The sequence below is a fragment of the Cajanus cajan genome, chromosome 9, assembly GCF_000230855.2.
Source record: "Cajanus cajan strain Asha chromosome 9, NIPB_CcT2T_4, whole genome shotgun sequence".
NCBI lineage: Eukaryota > Viridiplantae > Streptophyta > Magnoliopsida > Fabales > Fabaceae > Cajanus > Cajanus cajan.
Window position 1 is genome coordinate 1,601,507 of NC_138525.1, and position 16,820 is coordinate 1,618,326.

The 16,820-nt window shown below is 32.8% G+C and overlaps 3 protein-coding genes across 10 annotated transcripts; 2 read left to right on the top strand and 1 right to left on the bottom strand.

The window, feature by feature from the left end:
• Positions 1–727: 727 nt before the first annotated feature.
• ATSPO11-1 (Spo11/DNA topoisomerase VI, subunit A protein) lies at positions 728–4,753 on the top strand. Of its 8 annotated transcripts, XM_020369548.3 has the most exons (15): positions 728–932; positions 1,031–1,130; positions 1,203–1,276; positions 1,443–1,544; positions 2,189–2,262; positions 2,433–2,449; positions 2,925–2,994; positions 3,075–3,111; positions 3,240–3,287; positions 3,393–3,451; positions 3,524–3,555; positions 3,714–3,819; positions 3,982–4,102; positions 4,188–4,251; positions 4,341–4,753. In XM_020369548.3, the coding sequence occupies exons 1-15, from the start codon at positions 860–862 to the stop codon at positions 4,465–4,467; spliced, it is 1,104 nt and encodes a 367-aa protein (XP_020225137.1). In that variant the 5' UTR covers positions 728–859; the 3' UTR covers positions 4,468–4,753. The 8 variants fall into 8 exon arrangements, 6 of the variants coding, with proteins under 6 accessions (XP_020225137.1, XP_020225124.1, XP_020225143.1 ...); XR_014429586.1 differs by having other exon boundaries at positions 3,393–3,555; positions 4,019–4,102; positions 4,348–4,423; XR_014429585.1 differs by having other exon boundaries at positions 3,393–3,555; positions 4,019–4,102; positions 4,341–4,416.
• Positions 4,754–9,560: 4,807 nt separating this feature from the next.
• LOC109804719 (uncharacterized) lies at positions 9,561–10,598 on the bottom strand. Its single transcript, XM_020366548.3, has one exon. The coding sequence runs from the start codon at positions 10,510–10,512 to the stop codon at positions 9,727–9,729; it is 786 nt and encodes a 261-aa protein (XP_020222137.1). The 5' UTR covers positions 10,513–10,598; the 3' UTR covers positions 9,561–9,726.
• A 1,690-nt stretch (positions 10,599–12,288) lies between these two features.
• On the top strand, positions 12,289–16,794 carry TIM50 (Haloacid dehalogenase-like hydrolase (HAD) superfamily protein). The gene is made up of 10 exons (XM_020366570.3): positions 12,289–12,616; positions 12,871–12,959; positions 13,172–13,208; positions 13,861–13,922; positions 14,030–14,143; positions 14,499–14,603; positions 14,687–14,785; positions 15,059–15,218; positions 15,426–15,528; positions 16,413–16,794. The coding sequence occupies exons 1-10, from the start codon at positions 12,427–12,429 to the stop codon at positions 16,453–16,455; spliced, it is 1,002 nt and encodes a 333-aa protein (XP_020222159.1). The 5' UTR covers positions 12,289–12,426; the 3' UTR covers positions 16,456–16,794.
• The last annotated feature ends 26 nt before the right edge of the window (positions 16,795–16,820 follow it).

Here is a 16,820-nt window from a genome sequence, read left to right on the forward strand (position 1 = left end):
GGGTGTAAGTAATTAGATTTGATATCATTTATTTTTTTAGTTGCTTCTAATAAGGTTTTCTATAATGCTTTTAAATATTTTTCAAGTTATTCATTTCCCAATTATTTTCAGTAGAAAATTTTAATATATTTTCGAGTACTCTGATTTCTATTACAAAACTATTGTATCTTTCATATCTTTTACAAACATAATTTATAGAAAAATTTCTATTTTTTTTTATTCAGTAGCATATGAGTATAAAATATAATATCGTATTTTAATATCTTCAAATAAAATTAATTAAAATATTATTATTAAATATTTAAAATTACTTGTAAGAAATGATATTATCAAAATTATTATACTTATTTTATATATAATAATTTAAATTATTTTTACTTCTCCAAATTTTATTTTCAAGTTTGGTATTTGCAAATTCAGATTTAATCTATGGTATTAATAAATATAATAAATTATTTTTCTCTCATATTTTTTTTATTAATTTTTTTTTGTAAAAATCTCTGTAATTCTTTAAACTTTAAATATCCCAAAGTATTGTTGTACACAATATGTCAAGAATTTAAATCTTTGAGTGGAGAAAGATTAGGTAATTGGGACTTAGATTTAATCTTTATTACAATTATTTTTGTAATATTTTTTTTTAAATATATATATATATATATATATATATATATATATATATATATATATATATATATATATAAATAAAGAATTTGGTAGTTTTAGGAGAAGAAAGGGGCGGTAAAGTTGAGCGATTGCTTCAAAACCAAATCCTCCATTCAAAACAAGTCAAGTTGTTCATTCAAACGTTCATATATTAAGATTAAAAATCAAAGAGGGAGAAGAGGAGAGGCTAAAAATGGAGGGAAAGAGGATGAGGATCCAATCGGAGTCACAACCACAGAGCGTGATTCTACTCACCAAAATCAAAGGTTACCAAACCATTCAAATTCATTTTCGCTAAACCCGGTCAAATCATTCATCACATTCAACTTCAATCCGGATTGAATTGCTTTGGCTGCATTCGCAGATTTCACTCGAGCTTTGCTTTCAGACCTAACCAACCGACGCTCACCGCTCATTCTCATCGATCGCTTCAGAAGTTACTGCACCCTTCCCAACTCCAACTGGTTGCGTTCCAATCCCAGCTGATTATTTACCGTTTCACCTTTTTTGTTCTAACGTAATGTTTCGCAACGCAGCTTTTGTGCTTCCGATTGTCCGTGCGGAAAGGAAATTCTCACACTCAGCAGAAAAACTCACGCGCACAGACTAGGTCACTCTCCTTTTAATTTTCACGAGTTTGAGTTATTAAGCATTTCTCTTTTGGTTATTCTTTAATTATTTAGGAGAGATGAAACTATATACACGATTACAGTTATGATACTCTCTGTTTTGAATCTGTTGATGAGTTTGTTTCTGTTTTCATGTTCCGCTTTCAGTCGTCATGTTGAGAGTGCTGCTGATAGTTCAGAAACTTCTGCAAGAGAACAAGCATAGTTCCAAGAGAGACATTTATTACACGTATCCTTCTGTATTTTTAGGCGAGTCTTTCAATTTGCTCAGTGAATTATATTCTTTACTGTAAATTAATTAACTAGACGATGAATGAGATCCATTGGTTGGAAGTAGAAGTTGAGTCGAGTTATATTGATGTTTGAAATCGAAACATAAGGTGAACGGTTGCCACAAATTATGCAATGCAATGTAGTATAGTATGCCATATTGGAAGATGGAAATGCCTTTTGCAATCTCGAGTGATTCATTACTATTAGTTCATTATGGCTTCAGCTTCAACAATCTGGTTGTTATTATAGGTTGATGTTGTATTAGAGTTCTAGGTTACCATTGAGTCATTGACTAAAGCGTGATTGTTGTTTCTCTACTGCTGCATGGTTGAAATCAAGTTGTTTGGTTTTGCAAGGTGTCATTCTAGTTATACATTTGTCCTCAAGTATAAATAAATAAATAACTCAGATGTTTTCTTATGACAAAAATTTGCAAAAGGTTACCACAATTCTTCGTTATACTTGGGTTTTAACTTCTAACTTCTCACAAACTTGGACATAAGGTTGTTTAAAAGTCAGTGCCATGATCTGTTAAAAGATTTATGGCAAAGGTTCAACTTCCCCACGACATACTGACATTTTTTTTTTCATGTAATCTATCTTTTGTTTGCACAATACAGATCAGTCAATGGTAGACCAAGCAATTAATGATATATGTATTCTGATGCAATGCAGCCGCCATAACCTTAATGTGGTAGTTTTTTGCACTATCGTTTTTTTGCCATTTTTGAGTTTGGCTCTTGGGGAATAAAACTTCTGAGTTTCTGATATGCTTCTTTTGCAACTTATTTGTTTGAAACAGAAAGTTATCCATGCTCAATGTTTGGGACACTTAAACTTTTTTTCATTTTTATTCTTTTGTAGGTTTCCGCAGGGAATGGGTACAATATGAGATCACACTCAACCTTGGAAAATGCACTTTGCTGCCAGAATTTTCTTAATAATAATAATAATAACAGTCTTATTTTCACATGTTATACTATTTTATGAATGTGTGTACTTTCTTGTATAAAATGAAACCTCGCCACTGATGTGTCTAAAAATTGTTATGAAGTTTAAAAAGGACACGCATTTTTGATTTCCTACTTTAGAGTTATGAGATCCCCTGTTTCATTGATATTATAACTGACAGATAGTGAGAAACTACGATTGCAATAAACGTACAATAATAAGGTTGGCATATGTCATATGTGCCATTTTGTCATCGAAATTCTCCAATTCTGCTGCAGTAGTAATTATTAATTAATTTTCTTAAAGCTGATAATTTTGCCTTCTATTGAGTTCTTCATATTATAATGACGTGTTCAAATGTGTTTAACTGGTAAGTTGTATAACTTATGGATCAAATTTCTGTAGGTTAATTATGGGCTGGATAAGATTCTCTGAAGGAGAAAGGATATATGACTGCATCAGTTCTCCTAACACTGTAAGAACTGAGAACTGATCTTAATGTAATAATTAATTTTTACCATTTAAAGTATATGCAGACATCTAACTTTTCTGCAGGCCCACCCTGTTCCTGTTTATGTTGAAGAAGTTCAAGGTATCCTAATTTCTGGGTGAATATACTGCAATTGTTTAGTTTCCTTATATTTATATCGGTACTTCATATTAACTTAAAATACTAAGTGCTTAGAAATGGGGAGAAACATTGCTTAACCTTGTGCATAGATATTATTAGTGTTGCTCATTACATTTTAGTTGTCGAGAAAGAATCAGGTAAGCAAATACTTTTGTTTGGAGGAAAAACGCAGAAAAAAATGGAGATTCTTCCCTGACATACTTTCTATTGAAAAGACTGTCCATGGTGAACTTCACTTGTAGTTTTCCAAAGACTAGCAAATGACCAATTCTGCAATTCAAATCACTGTATTGTCATCACCGTAAGCAATCTTCTGAAGACATTAGTTTCTTTTGCAACAATATTTCTTTGTTTGAATTCTATCTTTATACAGGGAAGAGGCTACCCAGATATTCCTACAAGAAGGTGTGGATTTTTTTTTCACATGCTTAAGATGTTATGCTATCAAGCCATATACCGGCTTGCCTTTTCATATTGTATTGTGAATGTGTCTGTTTATGAGCACAATTAGGAATTTACACGTTTGGTCTTTCTTTGATTTTTTGCTTTTTGTATCCTAACAGGTTTTTGCGGCTTCTAGTTGACAATTTGCGCCTGCCTGTTTATTGCTTGGTAGATTGTGATCCCTATGGCTTTGACATCTTAACCACTTACAGATTTGGTTCAATGGTTAGTATTTATAAGTTTATCAATTCAGAAATACATCATGTACATCATTATAGGGATCTGAATATAAAATGTACAGGATCATTGACTGGATTGAATCTCTGTAATGGCTGGGTTAAAAGTTTCATATCCTGACTGACTAATCTATTCCCGCCGATTATTTAGCAAATGGCTTATGACACGAAACATCTTCGTGTCCCAGAGATACACTGGCTTGGAGCTTTTCCTTCAGATTCTGAGAGATATTCTGTTCCAAAGCAGTGTCTCCTTCCTTTGACTGCTGAAGGTAAATAAGGATATTACTTGTAGTGCGTCAGATCGACCTAGTTACATATCTGACCTAATTACGGTGCTCTCAATCTTCCTTTTAGACAAAAGAAAAGTTGAAGCCATGTTACTTAGATGCTACCTTCAAAGGGAGGTGCCACAATGGAGGTAATGTTCACATACATTCCAAGGCATTTGTCTTTTTCTTCAACTGGAGTGAGATTGTATGCTGTCTTGTCTTATTGTTGCTTATGAAGGTTGCAGCTAACGTTGATACTGCAAAGAGGAATAAAGTTTGAGATTGAAGCCTTATCTGTGTACGCACTTTCATTCTTGTCAGAGTCTTACATACCATCTAAAATTGAAGGTAAATTGATGATGTAGCATGTTTGACATTTTATGTGTCAAGCTCTATACAAACAACAGGACTGCGGCATAATCAGTACATGCCATTAATTACGCTTTCTGGGAGATTAAGTATCCCTCTTAGGCGAAGACCATTGTTTGGTCTTTGTAGGATCTTAGGGACAATATTTGTCTACCCAATTTTGAAGGTTTTATGAAACATTCATCGAGAAAGAAAGGTTTTATAAACAATAAGGACTTTAATTGCCATGCACGGTTACTCTAACACAGTAGAATTTATAGTTGATATGATTTTTTAAAGATAGATATTATAATTTTATTATATATAGTGAGTTGCGATTTTGTGTACCTTTTTTTTCGTCTACACATTGTTTGCTACAATTTGGCATTCATGTTGATTTTAAGGGAATTCTAAAATTAGTTTTTTTTTAAATTAATTCAAATATTTATTAAAATTATTATAATTTTATAGAAATTGATTTTTCAGGCTTTTTAAGATATAAAATCATTTGCTAAATTATTATAATTATTTTTATTTAATATTTTTTATTTATCAATAATAAAGTCAATTTGTTTAATCCATTTCGTTTTTTTTTACTTTTAAATTATCGCATTAAATAAGCAAGACATAATAAAAAATGTATAAATTTCATATACTTCCAACCAAATATTGTGCTCGACTTGTAGATGCTTGTAACATATAACAGTTAACAGAGACATCAAATCTCATTGTCGTCTCCGTCTAGTTTCTCCTACCCAAAAAGGAAAGGAACCAAACTTAACTTGCTAGTTTAATATTTCTTTCCACATATAGTCATGAAAGATTTTCTTTATATCATGCGGGGTTAGTTTTCTTTGAAGATTGTGACCAGACATTAAAATATCTAGCACAGATAATAATTAGTTGCACATATGCTAGTTTATTGAAAGAAATTGTATTTCTATAATAAATTTATACAAATTTTGGTATAACAAAGAGGAAAAAAAGTGTGGAACCAAGACTCTCGTTAAAATACAATATGGCTGTTGAAGCATTATCTTAAATCTTGAAGAATGCAAATGTTGTGGATGCAAGTGGCAACAAAAGATTAGGACAAAGAAAACCTAATAACTTTTCCTAGATAATGTGAAGTAGGCCTTTTCACATGCGTTGTTAGAATTAACATCTCACGGAGAGTCTACTGATGCTAGAATTTAGAACATATCGAACACTAATGAATATGTATCTCCGGGGAATCACCTAAAACATAGTTACTTTCAAGAGTCCACCAAAAGATGTCGTGTACATCATGTGTGCACTCCACTTAGATTTCTTTTCATGTATTTGCTTTCAAGTGCATTATTGACATAAAATCTGTGATGTAAATAAATTGCAAACATACAGCTCCCATTTCTCATTCTCTCTAATAAACTAACTCAATTTTCAAGGGGCTAAGCCACCGGATTAGAAGACCCCACTTCATTATTTTGAGTATAGAAATGCATTATTGGTATTGAGGGACAATCTCATCGACTGTCATCGTCAATGTGATTCATGCATACAACTTAATATGCTTAGTTTCACACATCAAAAGCGACTTCTTCTAAACCATGCTAATCAATAATTTATATGTTAGAGGCACCCTTGCCACATGATATAAGCGCTCACGTGGACGCTCATCTGCCCTTTTTTATGTAACAATATGTGTAACTTTCCTTATTCTTCATCTTGGATTTGCTTTCTTTGTATTATTGCCTTATTTATGCATGCATGAATCAGTACTTTGTAGGACACAAGGACAGTGGTTTTTATCTAGAAGGGAGATATCTTAAGTTAGACTTTACTAGTATTATGTAGCTTTTGTCTCGTGAATTGGTCCCACCAAGTTTGGCAGCGTCTTTCCAGACCACACCGACCTTGATATCCGCTCTAAAGGGGGGAAATATCAAACAAAACATTTCAATTTCGAGATTGACTTCACTTTGGTAGGGAGCGATCCACTTGGGACTTAACTTCATTTGATCCAAATCCATTTAAGGAAGTGAAAATGAAAGGCCCATAGTTTTCTACCTTATCAGTCTAATGGCATTTATGGATTCTTGGCCATACCCATATGTAAGTCATTGACAAAGTTAGTCGCTTTCAGAAATAAAAACAAAAGTCTCTCTCTCACTCTATATTTTTATGCTGTTATACAGTTATACTTACTGTAGTTGTTCCAATCCTCTAAGTTATATACTATATTCTATATCAATTTAAGAACCCGCTTCAGCGTAAGATTACTATATAATATGGTATGTGATGCCCTCGTTGTCTTTGTACATGAATAGATTGGAAACTTTATTGAGCTCAGAATTTTCATCCCACGAGTTTCAGGCCGTTTAGGACCATACTTCACCTGGTCCTGGCACTGATATGGCATGGACAATAGGTCCAGAACACTGGTAGTGCTAAGTTAAACTTTCGGGGTGAAGTTGCACTTTATGTTTAAGAATATAATGAAGGTGTCCCATCAAGTTTTATTTTTGCTTCCCGTGATATGCAAAAGTGAAACTGAAAAATAATGGGGCTACAAAGAAAAGGAACTGCAGGCTAAAGTTGGTTGATCATTCTGTTCCTAACGGATGTGAAAATATAAGCATTAATAGTTTAATAACACTTTATAAATCCGGCTATGATTATCACTCAGAAAACTTCACATAAGCGTCTGTAATATATTGGTTAATTGGTTATGCCTTCAACTTTAAGTGTATCATGTTTCGTATTAACATTCAGTACATAAGCAAACTAATCCAGGATCTACTCAGGTTTGAGATCTGCGCTAAGTTTTTACTTATTAGTTAATAATAAAGAAAACCTTCCCAAATATGGGAACTCCTAATTCTTCGGCTCCTTAAATTTCTGTATCAATTCTTTGAACCTTAAAGTGAATCAATTATATATTCCTGGGCCATCTTCCGATTTGATATTTATGAAACTTCACTTTCATAAGGCCGTCTTATGTTGGATGCATGCAATCATTAACTTGCATTTGCTCCTAGCCACTTTATGAGACTTATCCGTACGTACTTCAATATTTCTAATGCATATATAAAAAGTGAATTTTCCGTGTTTGATGGGAGTAAAATCGAAAAGAATAATAACAAGAGGATATACATTGAGACAAAGTAACATTCGTTATAGATAAATATCAAATAACTATTCCTAAACGGCTAAACAGACAAGTATTTAGAGGTCCTGGTTTTTGGCTTAGTATATATATATATGGTTGTATAATACTTAATCATCATCATATTTTTTTTATAACTATTAAGTGGTACCAAGTGTTCTTACAAAATTGATACAAAAGATCATGGTTTAATATTATTGGAGGAGTGGAAGGAGGGTTTCTGACACAAATAAACGTATAGTAAATTGTATTTATAGTTTTCATGCTTTTCATGCATACAATTCGTACCACTGGGCAATTTTGTTTTTTAGCCTATTTGATCTCGATCATAATTCATAAGCTTAATGAGAAATAAAGTCCACGTATATTGAACAAATAGATATCTTTATATCTAAGTTGAGATTCAACCTTAACAAACAAAATAAAAACAAACTTTTTATTATTTTTATTATAATCAACTCTTATATATTAAATACAAATTTTTATCAAAGGTATTTTTAAGAATTTTTCTTTAATAAGAGAGTCTGTCAAATTTTTATAACCTCTTATTTAATTTAACTTTTATTTATCATAATTATTTATTAATTAAATATTAATATTTTAAAATAAATTATCAATAAATAAAAAATATTTTTACAATACAAATTATTTATAATAAATTTAAAATATAATTTATATGTTTAAAAATATTTATATATACTTATTTTAAATATAATTTACATATTTAAATATAGTATTTTTTATATATAATTTATTATAAATTTTAATTACATACTAAAAATATGTAATAAATATAATTTATATATTTTTATATGTAATAAATATGTATGTGCATTACATACTAAAATACTAGCTTTCTTGAAGAAAAATATCTGATAATATAAACTACCTAAATCCCTTCTTGCTAACTAAAATTATAGTAGCTATAACGAAAAAAAAACCTTGAAAGTAATGAGACATTTCATTTCCGGAGCTTGCTCTTTGGTGCTAGCAACATAGGGGAAATATTAATTAAGATATATATTAAGATCGTAATATGTTTGTACTTTGCTAGTTGATGGGAACAATATCTATATTATCTTTCATAGCTATGAGTGAGTAACTAATGACTGAACTGGATGAATCATATTTGTGATGGTACCATTTGCTCTGGCTAATTTAATCGCAAATCCTTTTCAATTATTTGTGGGAATACTGTCGAATCATACAGAAGAACCATTCGTTCAACCACAGTTTAACAGGTTTTCTTCAAGATGCCACTTGTTAGCCAGACAATGATATAAATATTAATAACCAGACAAGTGGTTTGTATTTGTGGTCTCATCTTTCAACAACTAATTGAACATGTTACCTATAAACATAGTACTGACCCACTTCTTAAATATATATCTTTAATTGTTCTTAAATCACTGGTTTGTTTTCATTCAGATAACTATTTTTCTTTAATAAAACAATTGGAACTATCACATCTAGTCTGAATTAATTTCTCTCTTGCATGTCAAATGACGGCAAATACTGCTGTCATGTATCATTTCGGCTGGAATGATACAACTTCATTTAAATACAAAAATAATGGACCCTATAATCAACCACGTGAGCTTTTACATAATAAAAATTGTTTCCTTTTCACCCCATTATTAATATGATATCCTATCATTTAATAAATCTCCAAAATAAAAATATTTAATAAATAATTTAAGATGTAACAAAAAAATCCTATCATTTAAGTGTATAACAGTATCCAAATTAATTTCTATTCCATGTTGATGCATGACTTCATATTGTTAAATTCTAACGGTGCATTGCATAGATTTATTAGTGGAAGGGTACTTTTGATTGTGTTATCAAACTCTGCCATATATGAAAATTTACTTCATTGAAGTGATGATCATGTGTTTGGATTATGGCTTCAATTTAAACAGACATTTCATTTCCAGAGCTTGCTCTTTGGTGCTTGCAACATAGGGGAAAAGCAGAGGAATAGTTTTGCAAAATCTCAGGAGATTCATATTACATACAAATACAACTAAAGTTCGAGAAAAGTGGAGCAAGAAAACAGAAAAGAAGAAAGACCTAACAAATACTAGGCCTCCCTAAGAAAGAAAAAAAGTTCATGGTTACTACTAAGTCAAACCATGACTAATTGCCGTTGAGCTTCAATTCTTAGATCTTCCTTCATCTTTCTAATGAAATCTTCAACTTTTCTGTTCAACTCCTCTGTGCTCAACATACAGCATTCTTCTTCTTCTTCTACATTTTCTTCTTCCTCTTCCATGCTCTCTTCAATCAGAAAGTAATCAAATTCTGACCCTTTGTCTTCTTCTTCTTCATCTTCATGACCTACATCCAATAATTCAGTTTCTTCATCTAGCTCCTCCTCTTCTTTCAAAACTAGGCTACTTCCTTTCTCTTGTCCTTCATCTACCAAAATTATCTTCTCAATGTCTTCTTGCACTTCTTCAGCACAGGTTTCTATTTCTATTACTTGTTCTGCTGCAATGTTCTGTTCATCATGCTCACTACTTTTCTCCTCGGTTTCTACTATCTCTAACATTAGCTCGTTGGTTTCAATAACTGAGAAGTGAGACTGTGAATGTGAACCATCTTTAATATACGTAGAAGTCTTTTCATCACAATTAGACCCTGAGAGAGATCTAGTTATGCCAACAAAAACAAGGAGACCATTGCAAAGGAGAAACATGCAGTTTTTGTCTATGTTGTGGGTGTAGAGTTGGAAAGGGAATGTTGAGAAATAGAATTTGATGTAATGGAAGAAAAGAAGGAAGGAAGAAGGCGAGAAGATGAAGGAACAAAGGGATACTGAAACGAATAATTGTGTAAGCTTCACTAGATAGTTATGAGCTTTTATGTTGTGAGTCAAGGTTTCTACATTTTGGTTTTTGAGTTGATCCATAGTGATGAAGAAAGGAAATGATACTAGAGAGGGTTGGTAGCAGAGGTTTTTATGAGATTGGGTGGTTGGTGTGTGAGTGAGGGAGTGAGGACTCCTTATATAGAATGATGGGGTGGTCCTTTTATATTTTGGTTTTCCAAAAGTGCCCATGGATGGCAAATTAATGAATTATTGTGAGGCTGAAAATTATTGAGAGGGGGGTGGGGGGGTCTCTAACCTTATGTATATTAAAAATTTATATACATATCATATAGTATTTGAGTAGATAGCACTCGATAGTTTTAAACTAATTAATAATTTCTTAGTCCTAACTCGAGGCTCAAGATAGGTATTTGAAGGGTAAGTACTAAGAAGCCAGTTGTGAGAGTGCTGTTTGTAACAGAAATTTCTGTCTTCATGTTCACCAGTTTGAGGTTTACATGTCAAGTGGCATTGTTGAAATTCAAGGAACTTGGTTTGGGAAAGGAGATAGAGAGTGAGAGATAGACTTAAGTTATCCCAACAGAACATAATAATATAAATTATATAAATACACTAATAGCAACCCTAGATACAACAACTAGAAACAAGTTTTGATATTTTTTTCCAACTAAACGACATATTTGGGAATGTGAGGTTCTTGAGCAATGAGATATAAATCTCCTCCTATTCTTTGAAAGAAAAAATATCCCTCCTAAAAAATGTGACTATTAACACTCCATGTTGTGTAACATATTGTTGATAGGATTTTGTCGTTAATTCATCCACGTCCATACACACGATTTGATGATTGAATGTCATTATTCTCTTTGGTAGGGAACTCTTTGCTTCTGTATTGCTCTGTACCTTCTGTCAGAGTCTGCTTCCTTAAATTTCATGTAAAATAAAACAAATTATTATCCTCTCTTTGATTAAATAAATAAAATGAAAAGAAAAAAAGAAAAAAAAATCTAAAAGTCAACTTTTCCCGTCTTTTTTAACTAAATAAAAAATATGTCTGTATTTTCTTTCCCTTTGTTTTCTTTTATTTATCTCACACACTAGCCCATATGTATGCATACTATCATAACTTTGATCATACTCTTGATCGGAAAATTCATTGCATCTATAGAGCTGTTGCAATGTTTCTCTGTATCTCGTTCTTTTTGGGAAAGAGATCCTCCAAGTTTTTTTTAAGGTGATCAAGTGATATGATTTCATCATTATTTCTTTTAAATCTATACTTTATAATATAAATATATTATAATAAAATTTATTCGATGGCTAAGAATCTTGTGGACTTTTAGTAGTAATATTACTGAGATAATACATACTGTTTCCTCAAGTGTCATGAAAAATATATAAAACTATTAATATCTAGGTCCATGGACAAATATTCTTCCATACACTTATCTTGTTGGGCCAATGTTAGGGCCGGTTTATTTTATCATTAAAAAGGATTTTTTTTGTATAATTTTAAAAATTATATAAACATTTTTATAACATATACATAAATTAAAAACACACTACACACACAAATATGTTCCAAAAATTAAATAATAACACACACACACACACACACATATATATATATATATATAATTTTATTACTTACATTCAAATTTATATAAAAATATAAATAAAATTGAGGTACAAATAAATTACCCACTCCTGAAGTGTTTGGTGGATGGGCTTTTTTTTTCTGGTCCACTATTTGTATTTTTATTGGGCGGGCCTTTTTCCTCTGTTGATACGTTCACAAAAAAAAAAGACTAAAAAGAAGAAAAGAGAGAAGAGAATCAGTCAAAAAAGTCCAAAGCAAACACAGCCTGGAATAAGAAATAATGGAATAACTGTTAGCCAAACAGGGCATAGCCGAAACTGCTCGGCGCTTCCGCAAAGCGTGAGAGCAAAACCCTACTTGAACCCTTTCTCTCTCATTCACTGCACGCAACTATGTCGTTGGGAATTCTTCGATCGCGAGCGGTTTCTTTCGCATCGAAGCGATTCCTCTGCACCAATGCGGCTTCCGCTCCTCTTCCCCCTCCTCCCTCCGCCACCTCTCCCAGCCGCTGGAACTTCCTTAAATACGCCGTCGCCGCCGCCCTCACCGGAGGCACTGGCCTCGCCGGTTACGCATCTTACGGTTCGTTTTCTTCTCTTGTTATTCTTCGTGCTCTTCTTCATCCCTATTTTCAGAGTAGCCTTTTAGGTTCGATGGAAAGAATCTAAGTATCTTTTATGTGTCTCGGTTTGTGATTTTCTTTTATTCGGTGCAGCCACTTCGATGTGTTAGGGTTTAGAAGGAAATGGAGAGGTTACTTACTCAGTTGTTATTGAATCGTATTGATCTTGAAATGATGTTAGTTGATGAGACTTTTGTTGGAATGTAATGTGCAGCTTACAGCTTGGAAGAAATAGATGAGAAAACGAGGTCGTTCCGTGAATCGGCCAAGTACACCGCTGGTGATGGAGCCACTGCTCTCGATGTTAGTATTGATTACTTCTTCATCTTTCTTCACATTCAATCTTCTTAACGTTCAAACAGTTTAGTACCCTTGATGGACCTTACTGTTTGGTACTTAGTTTTGGATTCTGCCTGGTTTTGATATGATAATTATGAGATTCTTCAGTTTGATAGATTTCATCAATAGGCCATGACGTTAGTAGGTGACATTGTTCTTGTCCATATTTTGTGCAGAAATTTCAAGGTTTGCTATACTCGACTGCAATGACAGGTGTGTTACCTGAGCTTTGTTCTGTACATCACTTATCCTGTTTAGTGTTGTTTTGTTCCTTTAGGTAGGAAATTTGTGATTTCCTTTCTTCAAGTGATCTTTTGTTCCCCTGGAGTATTGCTGTTATATGAATGGGAATGTATCAGTTTGTCATTTGATGGTTCTATATTTCTTGCTTTGTGATTTTTGGAAGTGCTCTTTATTATGGATAAGCATAAGCTTATTTTTAATTTTATTCAACTGAAAATAATAACATGTAATGGTCCCACGGAGAAAACACTGCTTGCAGGAGTATTAGGTGCAACGCCTGATAAAATTAATGGTCATTTTCAGATAAACATAGGGTCTTCCGGAGTATAGCTATCATAGGTCCCCTACTTTTGCTACAGAAAATAATTGCAAATGGATGAGAACATATAGGCATGTTTTTTATTGCCTTCTTTGGAGGGTATGGCGTAGGAAAGGAACATGAGCAGTAACAAGAACTTGTTGTATTGTTGAGGAAGATCAGTGCAGAAAAATTAACTTTGGATGCATGTTTTTTTTTTTTTTTTTGGGGGGGGGGGGTGGTTATTGAACTCCCAATTAGTTATATATTTTTATGCCTTTGTCATAAACAACATGCTGATTCATTTGCTTGTAATACTCCCAGTGCCTGCTAAAGCAGTAGAGCTTTATTTGGATGCAAGAAGGCTAATTGAAGAACAAGTTAGGGTAAGTGTGTTCTTTTTAATATGCTGACTTAGGTTTTGACATTTTTCAATTTAAAAAAACACTACTTCCTACCTTTGTTTTAATACTGTGCTCTTGCTTCCTTTTAGAGTTATACTGAACCATACACAGACAAGCTCCTTCCTGATTTGCTACCACAGGAGCAACATGTGTTTACACTTGTTCTTGATCTCAATGAGACATTGATTCACTATATTTGGACGGTAAGATGTCTACTTCAAATTCACCTCTTTTTGCTGGTAGAATTTATGATTGGTGGGGAATGCGTTTTTAAGCGACAAATTTCTTTATGAGAAATGCTAGCAGGCAGCAACATTCCCTTTTCAACTCACTTATCATTATTTATTGAAATTCATGTTGAATGCACTAAATCAGTAGGAGCCGCTGAATAGGGAGTGAGACTAGAATGAATTTCAATCAACAATAAAGAGTGTGTTGCTTGCACAAAAAATGCATTGAGTCTCTTATTGCCATGCTTCTTGCTTGTGGTCCTTAGTCTTTACATACTGTAGAGGTATGACTATATTATTGAATTTTACTTTCTTATGGTATGTAAAGCGAGATACAGGTTGGCAGACTTTTAAAAGACCTGGAGTTGATGCCTTCTTGGAACATTTAGCTCAATTCTATGAAATAGTGGTGTACACAGATGAACAAAATATGGTAATCTGATTCTTCTCTATATTCTGAAGGGATACATGCTCTTATATGTATTCATGTGTTCTTACATTTTTTGATTTGTGCAGTTTGTAGACCCTGTTATAGAAAGACTGGATACCAAGCATTGCATTAGATATAGGCTATCAAGGCCAGCTACTAAGTATCAGGATGGGAAACACTTCAGAGTATGTATTTATGTGCATATATTATTCTCTCAAATTTTGTAAGTAAATTTCAATGGAAAGAGTACAACCAATCACGGCGAATAGCAAGTGCCTTGGAAGTATTATCTATTATCTATAATATAGTTGTGAAGAGTAATATTACTTACACATGAAGAATATAAATAAAAAGACATACAGTTTTACTGTGATACATCAAAGGTGTAGTGTAATAGTGGTGTTTTGGATATTCTTATAATGAGATGTTCTTCCCTTTTCCCATCCTTTGCTTGGCAGGACCTTTCAAAACTAAACAGAAACCCAGCAAAAGTTCTTTATTTAAGTGGCCATGCCTTTGAAAGTTGCCTGCAACCTGAGAACTGTGTCCCTATTAAGGCATGGCAGCAGCAAGATATAGATGACACGGCTCTTCTGGATTTTATACCATTTCTTGAGTGTAAGCATTCCTTGTGATATGTTGAAGAATGGGTTCATGTTTGAATTATTGTTTTTATTTTCACAGTTCACTTTCATGTCACTCCTCGACTGTAAGTTCATTCCCTTGAGAAGTGTTTTTTTATAAGTTAATTGATGTCTGAAACTATTGTGGTGTCTTTTTTATTCTTGTAAAAATTGCATTACCTTCTCCATTTTCTATTTGCAGTTGTTGCCCGTAGTAGTCCACCTGATATAAGACCAGTGCTAGCCTCTTACCAAGGATGTGATATTCCAAGTGAATTCATCAAGCGTTCCAAAGATTATCAGAGGTAACCAAATCTTTAATAAACCTTGAAGATTATATTTTCAGTATTTTTTTCACAAAATTTTGATAATATGAAACAATCAAAAGAGTATAGAATTTTTGTAATTATAATGATAGTTATGTTTTAATTCGGGTATGTTTTTACTAGTTATGAGACTGTAGTGTTGTTTTCAGTTGTTTTTTCAAAAATGACCAAGCTTTTGTTACGGCCATCTTCCTCTACAAAACTTCAAAAACAAGAAACAAAACAGAAACATGGTTGCATTTTTGTAGTTATCACTGAATATATCAGCTAAAATTGAAAACAGAAGGCAAACCTAATGCACCTTGTCTGGTCTAATTGCATTTTAAATTCTTTTTTTTTTTTTTTTTCTTCATATCAAATTTGAGGATATATATTTTTTTTTTCTGTATGCGCGAGTGTGGCACAAAAGGGGCAGTCTGGGAATGGATGCAACTGTTATTATGTTGCTGTTGTATTTCTCTCTCTCTCTCTCTTTTTTCTGATCCATGTATGAGCATGGATTATTTACCACAATGGGAGGATTATGGGAGTGGGATACAGATGAACATGGTTTTTTCTTTTCATAGATATATTATAATTGTTGCCCCCCTGCCCTAGTTTTGACCTTTTAATTTATGGATATGTGCATTGAAGTAGTCTCTACTAGATGTCGCCAGCTTCAAAAGATTCCCATTAAGCGTGAGTGGTTATATTTGTTGGGGTTGTTTATGTATTTCCCCATAACTGTTCAGTCTAGCATGTTATAGAGATTGAGTTCATGTAGGTGATTGAAGGTTTCTTTTGGGTGTATAGTTAGATGCTACGGTGATGATTTATCCTGTCTTGTTCAAATAACATGTTTACTGTGTTTTCAAATGATGCAGGAGAATGCAAGAACAAAAGCATCGTGGTCGATTCTGGAAATGAGATTTGTCAGTTTGATTGGTCAGTTCATCAAAGATTTTGAAGTCACTGCAAGTTGATAAGTAATTACATGAAATAGAAAAAACTAGATTTTGTTTACGCAAGTGTTGCAACCCATGTCTTGAACCATTACTTTTTTTTGCCTATTGTAATTCTGTTGCTGGAAAGCACTTATTAATTTCGGGGGGTGGAGTTCTTTTTCACCTGATAAATGAGTCCTTAATGCCAGATGTTTCTTGCAAGGTGATTTAACCATGGCTTGGATAATTTTGACTATATCAGTTTCTGCACAGATTTACAACTGACATAATAAAAGATTCTACTTTATCGTGTTATAGTTCATTTTATTGGAATTTTCTGATCTGACG